General features: G+C 45.1%; 1 protein-coding gene across 1 annotated transcript in view; it reads left to right on the top strand.

Annotated features, from left to right (window-relative positions):
• Nucleotides 1–22,136, top strand: part of dgkb (diacylglycerol kinase, beta) — a 65,526-nt gene that overhangs the window by 5,073 nt on the left and 38,317 nt on the right. Inside the window, exons 3-16 of the mRNA XM_070967221.1 lie at nucleotides 3,784–3,860; nucleotides 4,625–4,645; nucleotides 5,100–5,247; nucleotides 7,605–7,742; nucleotides 12,052–12,101; nucleotides 13,282–13,356; nucleotides 13,584–13,703; nucleotides 15,371–15,488; nucleotides 16,002–16,090; nucleotides 16,366–16,482; nucleotides 16,751–16,849; nucleotides 17,753–17,854; nucleotides 20,585–20,658; nucleotides 21,251–21,325. Coding sequence (XP_070823322.1) covers nucleotides 3,784–3,860; nucleotides 4,625–4,645; nucleotides 5,100–5,247; nucleotides 7,605–7,742; nucleotides 12,052–12,101; nucleotides 13,282–13,356; nucleotides 13,584–13,703; nucleotides 15,371–15,488; nucleotides 16,002–16,090; nucleotides 16,366–16,482; nucleotides 16,751–16,849; nucleotides 17,753–17,854; nucleotides 20,585–20,658; nucleotides 21,251–21,325 — 1,303 coding nt within the window. The remainder of the gene's footprint in view (nucleotides 1–3,783; nucleotides 3,861–4,624; nucleotides 4,646–5,099; nucleotides 5,248–7,604; nucleotides 7,743–12,051; nucleotides 12,102–13,281; nucleotides 13,357–13,583; nucleotides 13,704–15,370; nucleotides 15,489–16,001; nucleotides 16,091–16,365; nucleotides 16,483–16,750; nucleotides 16,850–17,752; nucleotides 17,855–20,584; nucleotides 20,659–21,250; nucleotides 21,326–22,136) is intronic.

Below are 22,136 nucleotides of genomic sequence, written 5' to 3'. Positions count from 1 at the left end.
AACCATGTAGTTTGAAATGAAAATCGTGTTGGGATGGAAGGCAGAGAGCAGAACGAAAGAGGCGAAGCCGTCTTACCGTGTGTGCATGCGTGCGTGCAGGCATGTGTGCACGCTAGACAGATTTGGATAATCATGTTTCAACGAGCTCCAGGCGACTCTTTGTGCTCCGTGCAGCTACAGGTTATAAAATATCCCATTCTGAGCCGCAACAATGGGCATCACACCGCCTCACCTTCCCTCCTCATCTCGCCTCCTCGCTCTCCCTTCCTTCTCATTAAAATGAGCTGTGCACACTTTCATAATATTTTAATAGCTGTGCGCCCAGTCAGGCACCTAAGATCTGACTCAACAACAATTAGACTTTGTCTTTATGTGCTGTAATTGCTAATGTGCAGAGTGCTGCTTTACAGAGGGAAAATCCTTTTACTTTTCAAGGAAAAGAAGATCTTCAGTGTGTCTGTAACACAGAAAAACATGAAATGAGTCTTGCCCTCTGATTGCTGTGTGCCACACAATGGTCAAATCATTACCCCGACAGAGAAAATACGTTGTGCCTGCTACATGGGACGAAGCAAACAGTGGATACATGATCACTCTCCTTTAATGGCTTTATGTAGATGACACACTCAGCCCAATATGAGGCATTTATTTCTAGTCACTGTTGTTAAAATGCATCCAGAGAAAATGAAAAGATCCAAAGCAGTCAGTGCCGAAGGAGACAAAACGTTGCAACAAGAGCCTGTAAAGAGCTCAACTGCACATCCGAACAGATGCAGAATATCAGCCATCATTTCACACAATATTTATTCTGAAGCATCGACAGAATGTAAACATCTCTAAGTTTGACTGGAGCTTTACTTTCTTACCTGCAAAGCTGAACCCCAGCAGTCCTGCTGACTGTCAGTGAGCAACGTGCTGTGCTGCGATCCCCATATAGACCATGATGGGTCACAGTTTTACTTCCACAAACACTTCTCCAGCGCAGAACTGCTCGAGAAGCAGAAATAATTCATAATTCATCACTGAGGCAGAGCCAGAGATCATTGTGTGCTAATTAAACCTGTGAAAAGGTAAGAGACAAGGTAGCTAATATGAAGCAATAACTTTTTATCTTAATGTAATTTGTGATGAGCAGAGACCAGCTTCTGTTTAGAGAGGAGCCAGGCCCTCCGGTGCGCATGAGAGAATGGTATTTCTAATTAACTTCTATAACATTAGATCCTGCTATCTGTGGTGCAGCAAATTGATTTAGCAGTCGGGCTCATAAACGCTCTGCAGCGTGCAGTAATTATCACAGCAAATCTCTGTCGAATCGAGTTATTTTTATCTATAATGGAGTGCTAAAACCAACCCCTGCATTCTTAAAACCAGTCTGGTGATGTGATGTTATTTGATTCTGGTTTTGATAGAAATCAATATACAGTATTGACAGTATTGAGTACCAACAGTGATTTTATTCCTCTGGTGCAGTTATTGGATTGCAAAAAGAAAATGAATATGACATATAGATACTGTTGTTCTTATATTTGCTAGGTGGGCAGAAATACTAATGCTAATGCTTTTTATCTGCAAGCGTTTGCCAGCAAGTTGACCATATCAACTTAAAATCTGACAGTCTGTCAGTGTCATGTTTACAGCTTGTTTCTGCTGCCCGTGTCATGAGAAGAATCAGGCAGTGCAGCTTTAAATGCTGTTTAACTTCGCTAATCTGGCTAAGCTACCTTTGAAATCATCACGTCACAGTCATGCCGTTGGTATTTTAGGTGGTGCAAACGTGACAAGCTGTGCAGTATTCTGGAGTATATATGGTTTTTATTCACAGGACACGTTGCTTCATTCAGTCGTGTTCATCATTTCGGCAACACTCCCCTTGAGAGCTCACACGCTGGCAGCGCGACTGTTCGGATGCTGCAGTGTCACATGACGCGGTGGGGCGTAGGGCATTGCTTTGCGTCACTTTTTATCATGGCTCTGGGCAGCTCCGTCTCAGTGTCCTGTGGAGGCATGCGCTGTATAAAACATGGATGTAGTGTCCATGAAGACAGGTTTCTGAGGACTCATAGTGGAGCTCAGTGACGGCGCCTCCAGCTGTCTCCGTGTTGGCAGTGCTCGAGTCCACCAAAGTCCTGACTAATCCAAAGATGGGCAAAGAGGTGGAGCGTGGGTCGAGCTGAGTCAAGCCGAATGAAGCCCGGCTGCTGGAACCTACAGCATAACTCACTCAGAGCTTCCATGCCAATAATTATGTTGAACTTTCAGACTTAATATGATTGAAACCATTGATTTATATCAGAATCAGTCACCTGCACAGGTCATGAACAGGGAAATTATCAAGAGAGAGCAAAACCAGTTTTTGTACCAGGCTGTAAACATGTTTATTTCTGCTGTGAAGTTGGGCCTCTTAATGTGGGGGTCTATGGGAACTGACTCTCGTTTTGAGCCATTGAAGGAACTTCAGTTTTTTGGCACTTTAGCGTTGGCTCCATGTTCCAGCCCTGGAGGCTGAAAATGCTAAAAGTTTGGTTGAGACAGTGATTTGATTTGGCCTAACTTCAGCCATCATGGGCTGCTCATACTTATTCAGCAAGAATAAAACTTTTTTCCTCCAGAGAGGCGGCTTCAGTCGGCTTTGTACACGTCTTTCATTTAACCTGCTCAGGAATAAAAAATGGAAATCATTGTGGTTTTAGGGGATTTACACGCTGACACTCCGTCTTGACTCACAGCAGTTTATCCTTATGGCCGGTACGTCTGTGCAGCATCTCCAGCTGTGGCCGTGTTGGTAAATATAGACGGTGGTTTTGGTCTCTGGAAAAGCATGTTTGCACCAAACCTGGCAACCTCATTGAGCTGAGGACTGTGGGAAGCTGTGTCACTGCTCCTATAGCTGCGGTTCACCGAGCCATAAATCCCCCCAAACCACAAGGCGTTGCTTTTACGTTTCTGTTTGTGTACAAGATAAACAAAGCAGGAGATGCAGCGTGTTGATTAATGAGTTGTTGATCTGTGCTTTATTTCCACTTTGCACAGAGGCAGCTTGGCCGTTTCACTTGCTCTCAGTCGTTAAAGCAGGCTAACCACGTTCTCTGTGTTCGGTCCAGGCATGTATTTACAGCAGGGACGTGAGATTGAAGCCGATCTCATCTCATAAAGGCAAATAATTCACAAAAGATTCCTTTTATTGTCATTTGATTTCCTTCATGCAGGTGTTTGCCACAAGTTTACCCGTTAGCTAGCTTGTGCTGCTGTAGTTTGTAGCTGCACATAGTGAAGTTTAATGAGGACAAAAGCAGCTGATGTCACTAAAGCCACTGAGTTTGTTGGATTATGTAGAGCAGGACACCTGCAGTGAGCTTTAGCTCAGATGCTGACATGGCCTTGGTCATGTGGGCAACTTTTCATAGCTCTGACTCACTGACGGGGGCGTGTCTCCCTGCAGACATCATGATGCTGCGTCCACGCCAAATACTGATCCAGTCGGGCTGAGGCATTGTACTGACTGCAGCTCAGGGAGGTGCTGACAACGTCCAGAAAATTAAGATCCGTAAATAAACCTGTGGCTTTGGTGACCCTGGAGTCCAAAAGATGTACAGTAACGCGATGCGTTTGGTGTAGACTGCTGTGTAATCCCCACACGTGCCACTCTCTGCTGAGCGTCCTCATAAATGTGCCGTAAATGAATGATTAATATCCTCAGTGCGAAAGGAAGCAACGTTTTCACACCATGAGCAGATCAAAACAAACACAGTAACTTGTCCTCACTGTGTTTTCTTTTCCCCTCAGATTCAACCAAGAAGCTGAAGGATGTGCTGCAGGAGTTTCATGGAGACGGTGTGCTGGCTAAGTACAATCCAGAGGAGGCATGTACACTTCATACTGTCTGATATACAATCACAGATGAACAGCTTACCGTCTGTTGAGTCCTTCTGCACTCACAGCTCCCACACAGCTCGTCTGTCTTTACATCTGCAGAGGCTGAACAGTGACGGTGTCTCCAGGTGTTGGTTCATCACCGTGTTTGTCTTTGTTCCTTTCTTGCTCTCTGAAAACTGTGATTCAATCAGTGATTTTGAAGCACAGAGCTGCAGTCAGTTGAGCGTAAAACTGTTTATTATTTCAGATTTGTTTGATCAGTTTTCGTGACAGTTCCTCTGCATAGGTTTTACAGTTTTCTGTCACTTTTTGACTGTTATTCTTTATGAAATTTACTCCCTTTAGGTGAAAACATGGAGGGAACCTGTTTTTAGTATGTGTGTGCTTGTGGGTGTGTGTGCACCTGTGAGCGAGTGTAGTGAAGACTGTTCTATGTAGTGAAAACATAATTATTCACCAAACCTCATTATCACCACCAGGCACCTGTCAAAGCTAAATATAAGTCCAGCTTAAACTGCTGTTATCATGACGTTATAACCGGATAACAGCAGATTCTCTCAGCTGCTCCTGGTGCTAAGATGGCTGCTCACAGTTCAGCCACAATCCAGCGTGTGTGCATTGATTATTGTTGCATGACAGCATGAAGAGACGCTGTAAACCTGCGTTTAGGTGTGATGTGTTTTAATGTCTAACGTCACGATATCCCCATGATCATGTCGGTTTCTTTCTTTCTGCAACGCGGCGGCTTTAGAAGCTGGAGATCCTCAGCCAGGTAATCCTCTTCCTCCCTCCTGTTTGTTGTTTTGCTGAGTGCTCACATAATTTCACACTGAATAACAACTCTCTGAAGCAGCGGCGAAGCAGCGACAGATAAACCAAATTAAAGGCATTTGCAGAGGGCGTGCAACCATTTTCTGAGGAAATATTACTCACTGCAGAAGCTGCGTTTTCAAGCGCGATGTAAGACAAAAGACTGCAGCACATACACTGAACGCTGCATTGAAACCGCTGCAAAATGGATCATCACCACCCACAGCAAACAGCACTGAAGGCAGAAATCTGTAATGTGAATTCTGCAGCTTTTCACAAGTGATCACAGATTTCCACCCAAAAGCCAAACGCACCAACACGCTCTCCTCACGCTGACTCCTTCTGTGTTTGCTCGAAGCCGACGACTGCAGCTCAGTGTGACAAACAACCTGCTCTGTTTCTGTCATGGTTTTCAGGAGATTGACTTTGAGGGCTTCAAGGTCTTTATGCAGACGTTCCTGGAGAGCGAACTCCCCGAAGAGTTCTGTCAACACCTCTTCATGTCGTTTAGCAACAAGGGACCCAAACCCAGCCCCTCGTCTTCTGACAAACCCAGAGTCTCCGGTAAGTGCAGAGAGGAACGAGTCCTCAACACGGCATGCTGGTGTTTTGTAGTCACTGACGGGAGGCCAGTTGTTCCCTCCCGGCTTTTCTCCAGTGACCCGTTCCTGTTGATTTTCAACACGAGCTGCTTGACTCTGGAAGCTTGAAGAGTTTTGCTTTCTTTGTTCTGTGAAGGCAGAACTGTTCCTCTGTGTGCTTCGTGCCATCGTATGATAACGGACGCCCTGCCAAGTCCAGCCCGGTCGCACGCAATGTAAATTGTAGTGTAGAGGCTGCCAACTGTCTTGGCAATGCTTTTGTTTGTTTACAGTGTTTCTTCTAATATCTCGTTCTGGTGTGGTAATGAGTTACTGATATTAAAATGACGCATCATCGGAGGCCGCTGCCAGTTCAGCCAGCAATCCTCCACTCGACACTTGGCTTCACACTTCGTCGGTACATCAGATGATTAATAAAGGCTGATTTCACGTAGTTACCCGACCTGCAATGGGTTGTTTTTAGGTGTCTTCATGACACGTTGTGTGGAAAGACTATCAGAGGGGAGTGAATTCCTTCTGAAAGGCCGTAAACTGATGTGAAAGGCGACAGATGGTGCTTGACTTGTAAAATTCATCCAACTAACAGTCACCTGACTCATCAAACTGTGTGTATGGCAACTTATCAATAGTTCCAATACATTTTAAAGGCTGGGTTTCTTGCCAACACCAGAATTATGTGTAGTTTTTGCTCGTTAGTCTAATAATTGTTTGTTTAATTGCAGCTTAATGGGCTGCAGCTGAGCATGCACTGTGCAAACAAACTGTGGTTGTGGAAAGACGTCTAGAGAAGCACAGATACAGTGTTTGAAACAATGGAAATAATGCTTTTTGCCCACGTTTACCCACATTAATGCCCGGATCGTCCTGTCATTGAACAGCAGGATCAAAAGATTTACGATAAGGTAAAAAAAAAAAAGTTACTGGCAGTGTTCAGTGGCTGGAAATCAGAAAAATCCCCTCAGGCATTGAGCACTACCGAAGCACATTTACAGTAAAATCTGAGGTTGCCAGAACGCAACTATAAATCAGTAAACTCAGGGGATTCCCATGCTGGGAATGACTTAATGACAACCCTGAAATCATGCTGTGGAGTAAAGCCTTCCTGACACTAACACTTGACCAGCAGTGCAGTGTTGAAGAAACTATAGAGACAATTAAAGACAATTTGACTGAATTTACTAAACATTAAAATTAGATCCTGAAATAATTTCCACACACGCAGCAGGTAAACCTGATATTACACTGACGCACAAAATACAGCATCTGGAATTGTGTCAAAGCTAAAACCTGCTTGTATACTTCATTTTTTATATCTTCCTCCTGATGAGAAGATTATTTCATTCATGTATTTTCCAAAAGAGCACGTGACCCAGATAACATGTGTGTAACTTTCACTGAACTCTGTCACATCAGGCTAGAAGCTGTAACTTGAAAACTTGGTTAAACTACAGCGTCACCTCACACGATGTGTCCTTGGGAGCAGTTTCGCTTGTGTACATTCAATATTTAATGGACATTTTTTGCCCCATTTCCCTCACAGAGCATGTGAGGGACTGAGTCAGTGCTGCCCGCTGTGAGTGTTGACTGGACCTCATTGATCCGGTGGTGTTAGCTGTCCTCCCATCACCCTCGGTGCTCATCTGAGACCAGAGAGGGGAGCCAGCAGCCTCCACAGGGCTCTCATAACACCATTAAAGAGTCTTTTAAGCAAACAGAGTGGAGTTTATGGCTGATGAAGCTGCATTTTTACACTGACTATAAATAAACTACCACAGCGTAGCTCTTCAGGAGGATACTGCAGGCTCATTGATGTTCTGGTGTATCTGCTCACGCCGCGTTCTCATGAGCTGATTACAAAGTTTGTTGTTGTTGTCCATGTTTGTTGGCTTCCAGTCGCGAGTGTCAAATCAGAAAGGAGCTCTCAGAAAGATGTTTCCACGTCGTAACTGAGAGACGTGTGATTACTGTAACCCCCGTCCCAGCGAGGTGTGCGAGGCTAATGTTTTAGCATGTTAACGCAGGCTTTTGCTTGAGCATGCCAGCACGTGGACTCGAGCAAGTACACAAAGTGTGTAAGTAAGTTAGCATCTTCTACCTTGTTAGTGATAAACAGCATGTAGCACAGAGCTGGAGGTGTGAGTGTTTGATGGGGCTAAAACTGGATATTTGATTGCTTCCTTTTGGTGAACTGAACGCCACCCACCATTGACCAATACGGCTGTATGACTAATGTCAGGCACCCTAACCCAGCAGGTTGTTGTGCTAACATTAGAGCCATTGTGGAGGATGTTCTGACCTTTTATCTCCATCTCCCCACAGGGCTGAAGCTGATCAAAGGCAACTCGACCCCTCTGAAGACCCCGGCACCGGCCCAGCCTCTGCACACGGTGCAGCTGAAGGACATCGTGTGTTACCTCTCGCTGCTGGAGGGCGGGCGTCCCGAGGACAAGCTGGAGTGTGAGTGTCCCCCCAAATCACGTGACATTCAGTTTCTCTGTTGATAAGGAAGTTTTTCCTCGCCACTGTCGCCAAGTGCTTGCTCATGGGGGAATTGTTAGTTTCTTTGTAGATAAAAGAGCTTGGTCTGTACCAGCTCTATATGGAAAGTGTCCTGAGACAACTTCTGTTGTGATTTGGCGCTATACAAATAAAATTGAATTGAATTGAATTGAATTGAATTGAATTGAATTGAATTGATATCCAACAAGCATCTTAGGATCAGTGATCTGCAGAAAGTGGAAAAGTCCGATGAATGCAGAGATACAAGAACACACGAATGAAAGGCAGCCAGCTGAGCCGCCGGGGGGGGGGGGGGGGGGGGGCAGCAGTAATGTCACCGCCTGAGTTAAACCTCAGCGGGTGGAAGTCGTGTCAGACTGAGGCCCAGTGGAAAAGACAAAGGGTAACAGAGGACAAAGCTAATGCCATGAACCTCTGCTCTGCGGCTTTGTGGAAAAATGCAGCATCAAGCCTCACTAAGAATCTGATCTTTCACGTTTTAAACAAGCACTGTAGCCTTCAGCCGTCTCTAATCTAATCTCATCTCTGAGCTGTAAGAAACAGCCAGATAGGCAGACGGGAGCCCCGCCTGGACTGGATTTATTTCTCTAAGGGAGGTGGGATGATTGCTGCCCAGTCATTTTAATTCGCCCCCACCTCAGGAATAATTACAGCTGTTATTAGCTGCTGTGTATTAAATCCCATCCTCAAGGTTTTTTTACACAGTCTACCTTTTGTTCCTGTAATCAGCTCGTTGTGAAATTTGACTTCTGAGAATGAAAATGTTTGTTTTTGCTAATCTGATAGATGCAAACATAACACCAGTGTACAGTGAAGGATTATTCAGGGAAGAGTGAAAAGATTAGAGCCGTCAGGAGAGCGAGAGCTCATCAGAGGGGCTGTTGAAACGGCAGCTGCAGGTAGGTCCTGCTGCTGTGTTTGGCTCAGACTGCATCCTGTTACTCTCACCACGGTTAAAATGCTGCTCAGAGCGGCGGGTTCAATTTCTGACCATCACAGTGAGTATTTCCTCTCCACCTCCTCCTCTAATGTCAGTCCTGTCTAAATGGGAATTTTATAACAATGATAATGATTAATTTTATTTGTAGGGCAACTTTCAACAGACATCACATGCACCAGTGTTCCACATGAAAAGACATAGAAAGGACATAAAACAGGGATAGAAAATGAATGTCAGATAGAATGAGGATGAACTTAAAGATGGTGCATGAGAGGGAAAATAGAAAAAAGTTAGAAATGATAATGATGATGAACTGATGTTGAAGTTGATGTTGTTATGTGAGCAGCAATAGCTGATGAAGAGTCCTGATAACGGCTGAAATCATCAGTCGATTGATCGATTAGCAGCTGTATCTCTGCAGACAAAGACAGTGATTGTTGGTTGTATAGCAGATGAGGTGTTTTGAGGTCTTTACTGTGTTGTCTACACTGGGTCCATACAGTTTATGGCCCTCACAAAGGAAAGCAAATTAGGATTTGTCCTTGTTTCACACTTTGCTTGTTGTCAGTTTAACTCATGGTTATGTCCTGACAGAGATTTGTTCGTCTTTAATGGCCCCTTTGGAGCAACCCCCCCGCTTCCACACCACCAACACACACACACTCATGCCAGTGTTTGCGTAGTCATGTCTCCTCTGCGATTGGTTGCTGAGGTGTTTTGGTCTGGGGGTGTGTTTTCAGCAGCAGGCGACTGAATGATCACAGTAATGTTACTGTATGAGAGTCGTGCAGCAACAGTGCGTCTCTGTGATCCTCTCCAGGGTTTTCTGTGCATGCCTGCAGTCTGTGATCTCCCTGATCACCTCTTGTTACACTTCAGCCTGCGTTTTCCCCGAATTATTGTCACAGCCGTTGAATCTTTGGTCGTGGTCACAGTTGGATGAAACTTGCATTTGTCCCACAAACTGTGAATGATTATTCTGCCCCAAAGAAGAAATGTTTGAACGCCCATCGTTCTGCGTCAAGTACGAAGGAATGAAAGGACACTGATGCATGATAAATCGATAAATTCCTCTTATTTATTGATCTTATTGTCTGTGTTGACCTTCTCCGTGTGTGAGAAGACTTGTGCTCCGCCCACTGAGGTTTGCCTCAGCCAATGAGATTACTTCTGTCGGCTCTGAGAAATGATTGTCCAGATCATGACAGCAGGACGTCAGCCCGAACGAGCTCAGGGCCTTGATGATATTGATTACTTATGGTGCTTTTCTAAACTAATACTGGACAGATGCTGAGCTTGTATGAAGCTTCAGTGTCGATTTAAGCTGTTGTATTAATATCTGAATGTCTTTTTGCATCTGTTTGCGTCTCTCATTCAGTCGAACTGAGTCTTTGTCGTTGCTGAGTTGGAGCTCACACCTTTGATTGGCTATCAAATGAAATCCAGTCGATTGAACTGCGTCTGCTGCTTCTTCTTTACCTCGCTCTGGATCTTTGCAGCTCCCGTGAAGCTTCTCCAGAGTCTGATGCCTCACGTTGGCAGTTTATTGACACATCTTCCCACATCCCTTAATTGCGTTCACCACCTAATTTATTCACAGGGTTACGTTGCCTAATTGGACAAGTCGTTTCTTTTTCTGTGTTGCTGTAATTCTCATCTATCTGCTGAATTATTGAGCAGTGTTGCACTCATTAAGCACAGGGATGTCTAAATAATTCAGCCAATGCTGCCTTTGTGTGAGCTCTTCATGGATGGAACAGTGGATGATGTCTTATTGAAGCTCTGTCTCCAACGCTGAGCCCCACTCTTATCACTTCACAGGTGGACGGCTCCCTCTGCTGGTGTGTTTAAGAACTGCTCTGATTTCAGTGCAGCATGGAGTTCTGTGCTGATGTCTTTCCTTCATCAGAATCATCTGAAATGAGCAAATTCTGACAGTCCAGCAGTTTCCAGATTGCAGAGGACCAAATAATGTATTTTAAGATGTATATAATAAGGTTAAATATGAACCGGAGATGCTGATGAGCACGAAAAAGATGAAAATCCACAAAGAAACACTAACAGTTCCCTATGAACCAAACGTGTGCATGTATCCTGAGGTCCAGTCAGAATCAGTAGTTCACAAAGTACATTTCGAGTCATCTTGAGTTGATGTTTAGCTTCTGTTCGTGCAGATATTTGTGTTTAATGCTTGTTTACAGCTTCGTTCGACCCCCGCTAAAAGACGTCGACCCTGAAATTAAGTCTGAAACTTGAATATCTGCACTCGTGTAAAAGCAGTTTTTGTGAAATCCGTTATCTTCTCGCTGCTTCACTGCAGTCTCCTGATAGTTTTGAACTGTCTAAATAAAACATGACTCCACTTTGAAAGCGTAAACTTCACATGAAATCAATGAATGACCCAGAACTCATCGGGAAGCCACAGCTTCAGAAACCACTTTGGAGCTCTGGCTGATGAATTCTCTTCAGTTCAGTTTCACTTCACTCTCTAAAGAACGTCTTGTACTGTGTCCCAGCTGTGAGGGAAATCCTAAATGTTTAAATCTCCTCTCTGAAACTGATTTTCTCTCCAGTCACAGACTTTTCTCTGTCCAACACGTTTCTACAGCCGACACACATTGACAACAGTTCCCATCATCTCTTGAGCTTTATTACCTTTGGGGCCTCTTCCACCGCAGTCACCTCCTTGTAACACCATCAGCCTCCACCCAACACCAGACGCCAGCGTCACTCCCCCCTCCCTCCACCCCAGAAGGTCACACCCCCTCAGGAAACTGGCACTTAGCTCCTCGTTAGTGGTCCGCCGGACTGCCATTTGACGTCAGTACCTCATGATGTCATCGCCCCACCCTCTGCAGCACCTCGACTGCGCTCACATGGAGGTGGAGGTGGAGGTGGGGCAGCAACGGCTTTGAGCATCTCCAACCATAACCATTAGAACGGAAGTGATCTGCAGCGAGGTCATGTTATTGCTGTGGATCGCTCGGGGCGTTTCCACGTCACCATGATGTAAGAGGCAGAGCCAATCACAGCTGGGATGAGGGAGCTGTCTGTTTCCATGGTGACACGTTTGAGTGGTAATTGGGGGCCACTTAAAGTTGCATCATTCAGATGCTCACGACTGCAGAGATTGTGCTTTGGCTTTGTGTTTGCATGCAGTGACATTAAGGCGGGAGGGAGCAGCGACTGTTGCGGCTCCTCCTGCCAATAACTGCTTTTTATGTTCCCTTCAAAGGTCGGGTGGAGGGCGAGGGAGAGCGCAGGGTGCAGATACTGTGGCCTGACATTTTGTTTTTGTCTCCACAGTCATGTTTCGCCTCTATGACACAGATGGAAACGGGTCTTTGGACAGCTCGGTAAATATTCTGCTCTTTAAAAAAGAACTTTCACCTCAGATTCATGGTTCAAAAGGGCAAATTGAAATTGATAAATATCCAAATATGTTGGTGTTTTACTGCTTTTTGAAAAAATGAAACGTTTAAAATCAGAAACATCAGCACAAAGAAAGAAAGAAAGAGACAGAGCGCAGCTGTAAGAGGAGCTCGTGTCTAACAGCTAACACTTATTCTAATTATCAATTAATGTGAGATTATAATCTTTATGACTCAATGAATAGTTTTATTATTAAACATCAGGAACCGTCACAGTTTCCTAAAGCACACTATGTCACTAAGTTTATGATCACATGCAACAAACAAAAGCAGCAAATCCTCACAGTGGAGGAGATATGAGTGCAGTTATGAGGCGCTACGACGAATCACTGCATTCATCTCACAGCTAGTTACGTTTAAGGTCACATTTTTATGGATAAATTCATCTGATCAGCATATAAAATACACAAATATAATAGATTCAGTCCCCTGATACACACAGCATCATGCTTGTAATGAGTTTGCATCACTGTGGACGTGGAAAGCGTCGGCCCGCCGTGTGAATGGAGGGACGATGAAGAGTTACAGACAGATTAAAGTTGGTGTGAGAGTGTTTATGAATGAAGGAGCACCAGCGCTCATGTGCACACGTACAGAAAGTGTGTAGGAGGGAGTCGAGGGGGGTGAAATTAGAGGGTTAAGAGGGAGCGGGCGGGGGTGAGGTGAGGTGGGGTGGGTGGAGGGGTTTTCTAATGCGTCCTGTGATTGAGAGGGAGAGTGAAACGAGGACAGAGAGCGCGTGGAGAAGACGTTCATTTACACAAAATCAAACATGGCCTCCTGACTGTTGACTGGCACTCATACGCTCTCACTGACGCTCAACACATTCAAGTGCACCAAAGTGATTCTAGATAATAATGTCAGCCCCCCCTCTGCCCCCAAACGGCAACCATTGTAATTAAAGCATCAGCCTCAGAGCGCTTCCCACGCTGCCTTTGTTTTCCTCCGTGCGGAAGACTGACGCTCCCAACCTGCTATTACTCGCCGTTTATCAGTCTATTCAGACCAAAGACGCTTACTGACATCCACTGGTAAGGCTGCAATATACAGAAAGGTAAATACAGTATTTCTGCGCCTGTAATGACTGTCTGTGGTCTCGCCGCAGGAGCTGGAGCACATTATCTCGCAGATGATGCACGTAGCCGAGTACCTGGAATGGGACGTGACCGAGCTGAAACCAGTAAGAAAGACATTTCACCCAGTTAACAGACTGAACTTTGACACTAATTCATGACCTTGATCTGTGAGTTGTTACTAAAGGCCGTGAAGACAGGCCTGAAAATTCAGCACTGCAATTAAGAGAGTACCAACACTTCGTATTCATACACTCACTGGGTATTTTTGCTCCAGTTTACAAACCGCAGACTGAAAAACTCGCTTTTGACTTCTGTTTGGTTTGTGCTGTAGATCCTCCAGGAAATGATGCAGGAGATCGACTACGACCGCGACGGCACAGTGTCACTGGAGGAGTGGATCCAGGGAGGCATGACCACCATCCCACTGCTGGTCCTGCTGGGCCTGGAGACCGTGAGTCCACAGAGGGGCTGCTGATGCTCGCTAATGCTCCAAGAAAGAGGGCGTTTAGAGCAAAACTGAGAAGACTGGAGCACATCGCTTCTCATTTTGACTCAATTGTGTCTGTAAAATCACCCACATATATCGTTGACCTAGAATGGTTGTACTTACTCAGCTAGTGTTGCACAGCAGTGGCACAGGTGTCTTAATGTGGCCAGTATCAAATGTCCATAAGCAAGACTGAGAGTCTGCAGCCATGCTAGCGGCTCTGTGAGGCTGTACTTCTACACAGCTGTGATTTGAGCTGAATGCTAACGTTAGCATGCTAACATGCTCACACTGACAGCATGTCAGTGTCACTGATGCGTTAGCAGGTGTAATGTTTGCAGTGTGTTAGCAACGCTTGCTAATTCACGCTAAACACAAAGTGCAGTAAAGGCTGAAGATTTGGTCGTAAACCAAAGAAAAAAATCGAAATATTGATCTGATGAAGGTGCTGAATGAAACAAAGTAAAATTCATCCAAATGAAGACGTCGACCAAAATTCATGGCACTCCATTTAATAGCTGTGGAGAGATTTCACTCAGAAACACAATGTGAACCCTTGGTGCTGCGAGGTGAAGCAGAGTGTCATCAGACTCTCCAGGATTCACCGTCTTGGCACCGTCGACGTCTGGACCCGATTTCACAGCAACAGTTTCTGAGATATTTCAGTGTGAACCAAAGTGATGGAGCGACTCACAGACCAATTACAGCGTCTGTGGAGCTGCTAATGCAGCTAAAAACATGTGAAACTGACAGTAAAGTGCAGTACTGAATAATTAGATACAGTTAAAGTTTGATTTCTTCCATAATAAACACATAATAAAACAGCTATTAATACCTGTAAGCTTAAACACATGTTTTTTTATCCATTTTTGGTTGATCAGCCCCCCCAAAAACGAGTCTTCTCTCATATCCTGCAAGTGTAAATTGACTTTTATCAGTCGCTCCTCAGCTCTTCTTACCTTATTTGATTATTATGCTTATCACTCTGCTGTCACAGGAGTATTTTTACGTCTGTTCCCTAATAGCTCTCTGTAAATTACTGTGGTCCGTGGTGTCAGCTAAATTGCTAAAATTTGAATGTGATTTGGGAATGAGCGGTTTCATTTTTCCTTCCAGGCTCTGCTGCTGTGCGTGATAGTCTGAAAAAGACACACATTTCACAAACAAAAGACATTCCTCATCATTATTAAGCCATTTTCTGCAGTTCTAAATGATCCTGTAACAGCTCACACTCTCCTCAGTGGCTTCCTGAGAACAACTGACTCGCGTGATCCCCAAACTAATGAGATCAGGTCTGCAGTCAGTTCACCATTTATCCACTAGATGGAGCTATTTGACCAGCAGAAATCCCCACCAAGTCTCATTTTTTATGAATGAATATTACTGCAAAGGGAAGGCAGCAAATGCCTTTAACTGAGCGCGCAGCTCAAAGTGCTGCAGCCAAACACAAACAAAAACACAAACAAACACAAACGCGGTTGTACAAATGGCACCGAGTCAGACAACCAGCAAGCTCAAAGACAAACACATCAGAGAAATGACTCGCAGATGATTCTCCCACCAGAATATAAAATCACTCAATCAGTCGCCATTCAGTCAATTAATCACTCGGTCTGTTTGTCTCACGGCAGAATGTTAAAGACGACGGGCAACATGTGTGGAGGCTGAAGCACTTCAACAAGCCGGCCTACTGCAACCTGTGTCTCAACATGCTAATCGGACTGGGGAAGCAGGGCCTCTGCTGCTCATGTGAGTAATTCACTTACGGGTTCGACAGACGCATCGATCTGTGCAGACAGATACAATGTGATGCACTGAGCCAGCGTCGTTTGATCATGTGCTGCAGCGCTCATATGATGGATGTTACCCTGTGATCAAATTTATGTAAAAATATGGACATCTTACTGTTCACTGGTTAAAAAAAGAAAAGATTTAAAAGCTGTTTTAGAGGCTTTTTCAGCAGAAATAATGAGGAGGACAACCAAGCCACTCCACAGAAAGAACTTACCTTTTTTTTTTATTATGAAAGTGTAAAAGCTGCTTGTGTTTCATCCACGCTGGATATTTTGCACCCGACACAGAAGCTGTTTTTCACAGAATATTGGCATCAGCGCCTTCCGTACAGCTTTCACAAACGCATTACTCAAACCTGACTGAATATCACTTATAACCATATGAAAAGTCTCTTTTCTTTCCTCCGTGTTCCTGGTTGAAAGTCTGAAATTGCTCCCCTTTTTTTTTTTTTTTTTTTTTTTCCTCCAGTCTGCAAGTACACAGTCCACGAGCGCTGCGTGGCTCGTGCGCCGCCATCTTGCATCAAAACCTACGTCAAGTCCAAGAAAAACACAGAGGTGCGTCCAATTGGAGTGTTTACCAGTCGGCACGCTTGGATCAGCGATGCTCCGCGGAGCTTAGGATGAGGGCTTCTCTTCTTCTAATGGAATTAAAACAACCCAGCCTGCCGCCGAGCATCGCTAATTAGCCGGCCTCATCCGCTTGGCCTCTTTCTTTCCACTTCTTGTTTTCTTTGGTTGTTGTGTCACTTTTGTATATGTCTTGTTTTTCTGCACTGTCTCTTTTCTCACTTCTCCCTCCCCCCGTGTGCTGTCTCTCCCGCTCCACACAGGTAATGCATCATTTCTGGGTGGAAGGGAACTGCCCCACCAAGTGTGACAAGTGTCACAAAACCGTTAAGTGTTACCAGGGCCTGACTGGGCTCCACTGTGTGTGGTGTCAAATCACGGTAAGCCGCCACCCGAGGAGAGGCAGCCACCTCCTCATTATATTCCCACTGCTTCTTGTGTTTTAGGGTTTGGTTTTAGCACCTCTGATACCTCACAAGTCATTCAACCAATTTACACCCAGAAAAGCTTGTTTGTGGTTGCACGTCAACAGAAAATAAAACAGGCAGTGGCACACGCGATGCAAATAAAGAGCAGAAAATGCACTCTTCTAACATGCATTGTTTCTGACACAAGTTTGCTGTTGATAACGGCTGCCACCTCCTCCAGCTCCATAACAAGTGTGCCTCCCATGTGAAACCCGAGTGTGACTGCGGACCCCTGAAGGATCACATCCTGCCCCCCAACTCCATCTGCCCCATCATCCTGGTAAGAGCTCGCTCCTCACCGGTCAGCGTCCCGCGGCTGAGCGAGCCTGACCTTGTTTGACACGGTGTTATCTGAGGATTCAATCATCAGCCTGTGTTCTCCCGCTGAGCTCTGAAATGCCAAAGCTTTGTTTATTTCCAAAATGGTTCAGGTCTGTTTCAGGGGAGAAGAACGGACCTGAATTTGCTCGTTAAGTATCTCTAAAACACATCTTCTCACTTTGTCTTCTTTAATAAACGCTGCCTGGTGTTGTATAGGTTAATTCTATGTTTTACAGCAAACGTGGCCCCAAAAATGCAGCATAAAAACACTGTAACAGCCCGAGTTCACAGCCAAGAGCTTAAAAACACTCGGGTCAGAGTCCCCCGACATCCCCAGAAGAAAATCTCTCATTTCTTTATTATTCAGATTTTTTTGTCTACCTGTTTTACGGACAGGGAGCAGGTCTGTTAAAAACTGAGCTATAAGCTAATAGCATCCACTGTGTCGGAGTCTCACTAGAAAACAGATTAAATGATCGTTTCCAGATAACTTTGTGGATTAATGAATTATTGGGAGATCATAGCGACATAAAAAGCACCATGATGGCCTGAATGCTTTCTTATGCTGCTGTTCATCATTTATTTATTCATTGTTATCTGTGTGTAGCTAATGTCACTGGACCCTTCAGCCTCATATTTTTAGAGTCCTCGCTCCTCTTGGCCAGCCGCTGGGAGCAGGAAGTGACCAGCAGCTACGTGGCGCTCATGTTAGCTTGTTGGTATTTTCACTTTGAGTCTGCAGGTGTTTCAGAACCTGCACATTGTCTCCACTGCTCTGATGCACACCTGCTGGACACACAGCATGAATGAAAGCTCATTTACGGCTCCTCTTACAACCTCGCTGTTTGACCTTTGACCCCAGGAAAGGCAGTCGACCCTGAGGAAAGACTCCCGGTCCAGCCAGTCGAGCCGAGGGAAGATGCAGAGGGCCAACTCGGTCACAGTGGACGGCCAAGGACTCCAGGTGAGTCCTCACAGCCTCAGTGTGGAATCACCTGTGCTTCATTCACCAATATCAGTCCACTTTTTAACGTGTTTATCACAGTGATGGTACGAGTATTAACGCTTTAAGGGTTAGACGTGGTGAGAATTGGCGGCATTGGACATGTGAATGTTTACCATTTCCGAAACATTCACATGTAAGCTAACAGTGTAGGTAAGAGAAGATCAGCACCAGGTAGCTTCTCCTGACTCGCAATTTCTAAATCCATAGTTCGAGTTATAAAACGGGTCACAACTTCAGGAGCGAGTAAACTTTATTTCTGCAGCAGCTTTCAAAAGCAGGGACAGGCCGAACAGACAGAAATAAGCAAAATATAAAACAACAACATAAAACCAGTGGTGGAAAGTAACTAAGAACATTTACTTTCAGTACTATGCTTGTGTAAATTCACAAGTTGCCCAGCAGAACATAAAGTCACTGAGTGATGAACGCATTGATGCATTGTTTTAATCCAATAATATGATATTCTGATTAGTACTTTTTGAGACATTTAAAGATCTGAAATGTAAAGCGGAGCCGGTTAAACGTAAAGAACTGATTCCTAAACTGAACTCCAGGATGATCGTGGAGCCGTCGGTCTTCAGCAGGACTGCAGAGACCCAGCAGCCGCAGAGCTGATTTTAAGAGAATATCAGTGCGTCAGACCTTTGCTCACTGCTTTGAAACGGACCTCGGCAGTTGGTCCTGGGACATGTGATGGGGGTCTGCTGGTAATCAGCATTATGCAGCAGACCTGGTCCGGCCTGCTCCTCTCTAATATCTGTCAGCCGGCGTGCTGGCGATGGAAACCTGCCGCTGTCTGTGGCGACCGCTCGTCTACGCGGGGCTGGGAGACAAATGTGATGAATCATATCCCAGGCACATCCATCTCTGCCGCTCGCCGGCTAACCAGCATAATAATCAAGATTATTATTTATAATTACAGGAAGTAATGGATCACTCTGGACTGGACAGGGAGCTCATTAATTCACCCTTGGCCTGCTGGGATAGCAGACAGGGGGAGTTAAGCGCTTCATCTGTGTCAGGGAGAGCACGGGGCGAGTTGTTGGAGACCAAGTGCACGAAGGGAAATTCAAACCGGGCCGCTGGATTAGAGCTTGTTTACGTGGCGCTCGGCGAGTTCGGCCTCCGGCGTCGCAGGTTCTGTCCGTCCACGGTGTGACGACCACTCGCTCGGCCCACGTCACGCCAGACAAACTGCCCTGCCAATTAGGAAGTGGTGGCAAATAACCGGTCCGAATGATTTGTGAATCATGAGTTATCAGGTTGACAGTATTGATTGGTTTAGAGATAGATGGTTGTTTTACTGTACTGCATGTCTGTGCTGGCCTCTAACACTGTTTACCACCGCAACACAAAAAACCTTTATATATGCTACATTCTGGGTAAAAACACAATTATTTTTTAGTTAGTGTTTGCAATATTTTATGTTTTTGTCAACAAATCCCATGAAGCCACCAATGAACTGATCCCCTAACAGGTACTGTCTGTGCATCTGAAACCTGATATATGTTTTCCTTCCAAAAACTAGTATGAAGTATGAGGAAAGTCCATATTTGGAGGCAGGTGGTTGGATGGGTCAAGCAGGGTCGCGACTTTCACGCTGCAGACTGGGCTTTATGTCCCGTGTTCAACCCAGAGTGAACGTTGATTCTTTTTGGAGGTGAATTAATGTAATTTAATGTCAGCAACGTACGTAACTAATGCAGTTTTTCAGGCAAACCATCATATGCTTTATTTTGAAAGTGTAACTGGACGTTGCGAACTAGGTGTTGTAGGTTTAATCTTGCTAACTTCACCATAAAACCCTGCACGCTGAAAAATGAAGCTAAAGGTATCCAGTGCCTTAAAAAGTGACTAAACGTATATGACGAGCTGGGGGAAGAAAAACACATCAGTGAGTCGCACAGAGTGACGTGTTCCTTCATCACCATGAGCACAGTTGTTTATTCCTGTCAGTCCCATGTACGCCGTCCCGCTGCCATAGAATCTGATTTCCCAGGAAATGACTGACCATTTTTTAGAAATGAAACCACACGTTTGTGACCTCGGTTTTGGGGCTGAGCGCCACAGAACAACTGGCCTCAGGAGGCGTGAAAGGAGCACGTTCTCATTCTGTGGTCGAGTTAGCGATAACAAATAAGCAACGTCGGGTTAGACTTTCAAAATAAAGCTTGCTGAGAAACATTTCAGGTGTTTTAGGAAATGATCTCACGTGTTGGAATCAGGGTTGTAGGAGAGAGACGGACACATCGTTGCTTTTAGTGTGTTTGTGGGTTTGTTGGCCATAAGAAAAATACACATCTTTACTCTTTGAAAGTACAGCATCACTGGACCGAAAGATCTACCTAAAAGGAACATTCACATGATTTAGTTTTGAAAAATTTGCCTTAAAAGTACATTTTGTGTGACTTAATCACTGTTCTCCTTTATAATTAGATATTATAATTAACACCAGATTAAATTTGGACTCAGGCAGAGAATTTGCGAGCGGCCACACTTTACCACAGCCAGGTGCCGCATCTCTGCAGCCAAACAGCAAAACTCAAAGCCAATCGGATGACTGGCATCGCTTGGAAGTGCTGCACGTCCTCGGGAAAATGTCTGAGGGATATGGCTTGAAAGTGAATTCCTGTGAAGCATCCTGCAGTCTCCAAACACCGACGGTTTGTTTTGACATCTCCCATTCAGATCACAACAATAGAGGGCACTCATCCTCTGCTAGTGTTTGTCAATCCGAAGAGCGGGGGGAAGCAGGGAGAGAGGTAAGTACACAATCCGTCTCAACATGCTACAAGAGGCCTCTGAAGCGCCGCTCCTCAGCTCAGGGACGGCGGCGGCGGCGGCGGCGGCGGCGGCGTGGCCTCTGGCTGCCAAGTGCTTCAGGCTTAGTCAAATAAATAACATTAACCTAAACCGCTGGCCGCCTTCACCGTCAGATCACCCCCCCACCCCCCCCCCACCCCGCCCCGTCTCTCTGCTCAGACGCCCTCCTCGCTGTCACGTCCCCTGGCTGGTCCCCCTTCTTTAACCCAGGGCTAATTGGGTTATTACTGAAACATATTCATTCACTCCTTATTACGCCAGCCCTCATTTGTTTAAATTATGAGATCAAAATATGACTTCAGCCAGTTGATATAATGAAATTGAAATTAAAATGAATTAGTCTTTCTAATGGTTTCTCCTCAAGGGGACTTTGGGTATGTCCCACCCCGCTGCCCAGTCCACTGCCTTGTCACGCTCTGATTGGCCGTCGGCCTTACGTTTTTAGGCCCCGTCTGTGATGTTTGACTCAGATGTCGTTCTTAATCTCTTGATGTTTTCTGATGTGATCTCTCTTCTTTTTCTTCCCTGTAGGATTTACAGAAAGTTCCAGTATCTTCTGAACCCGAGACAAGTGTACAACCTGGCCAAGAACGGGCCCATGCCGGGGTACGTTGGCCGCCGTGGGGAGAGGTCACTTAAAGGGGAGGTCAGGTGCCCATGAGCCACTTCAGGCTTCAGTGGTCTGAATTATCCCCCAAAGTCTTCTCTGTGTCAGATTCCCTCTGTGTGTTCCTGACCTGCCACTGCAGCTCAGCATGGCAACACGAAGAGGAGATTCTGTAGCAGGCGAGAACAGGACGAATGAGCTGTAACCAAAAACGACGTGTAACAACTGTAACTGTGAACCCGAACTTTAAGTTTGCCAAAGATGTGACATTTGAGTTCTAAAAAAAAAATAGCAGAGGTGATATATCGAATTAATTACTAGCTAAAGAACAAAACTGAAATAAACAGGTACATTTTCTCAGCACAGCAGTTTCCCACGGCGAGAAAATACATCGAAAATACATTATTGCATTTTCTGCGACTTGTTTTATTTGATTTATTTTCAAATGCACTGCAAGAAAAACAATTTTTTTTACCTAAATTGCAACATTTATTAGGTGGCAAGATGAGAAATTGTGTGTAAAATTTCCAAACTAAACCTATAATGTGGATATGTTGACACAGAATATGATCCTCATCACATGAAGTTGCGTCTCAGAGCCGCTGCAGACGTTTCCAAGACCTAATTGTGATGTTTCTCGTTGTTCATTAAGCAGAAAGAAAGAAAAATCGTACAGCATGATGCAGCTAATGATCCTCTGTTTACAAACAGGCTGTTGTTGCTCACGAAGTATAATAACCACCATCACATGCAAGAGAGGCCTTTAGTATTAGAGCCTTCACTCACTTCCCTCACACAGCACAGACACAA

Source organism: Chaetodon trifascialis, chromosome 7 (assembly GCF_039877785.1).
Source record: "Chaetodon trifascialis isolate fChaTrf1 chromosome 7, fChaTrf1.hap1, whole genome shotgun sequence".
In the NCBI taxonomy this organism is placed as follows: Eukaryota; Metazoa; Chordata; class Actinopteri; order Chaetodontiformes; family Chaetodontidae; genus Chaetodon; species Chaetodon trifascialis.
This window is presented reverse-complemented; position numbering and strand designations above follow the sequence as displayed.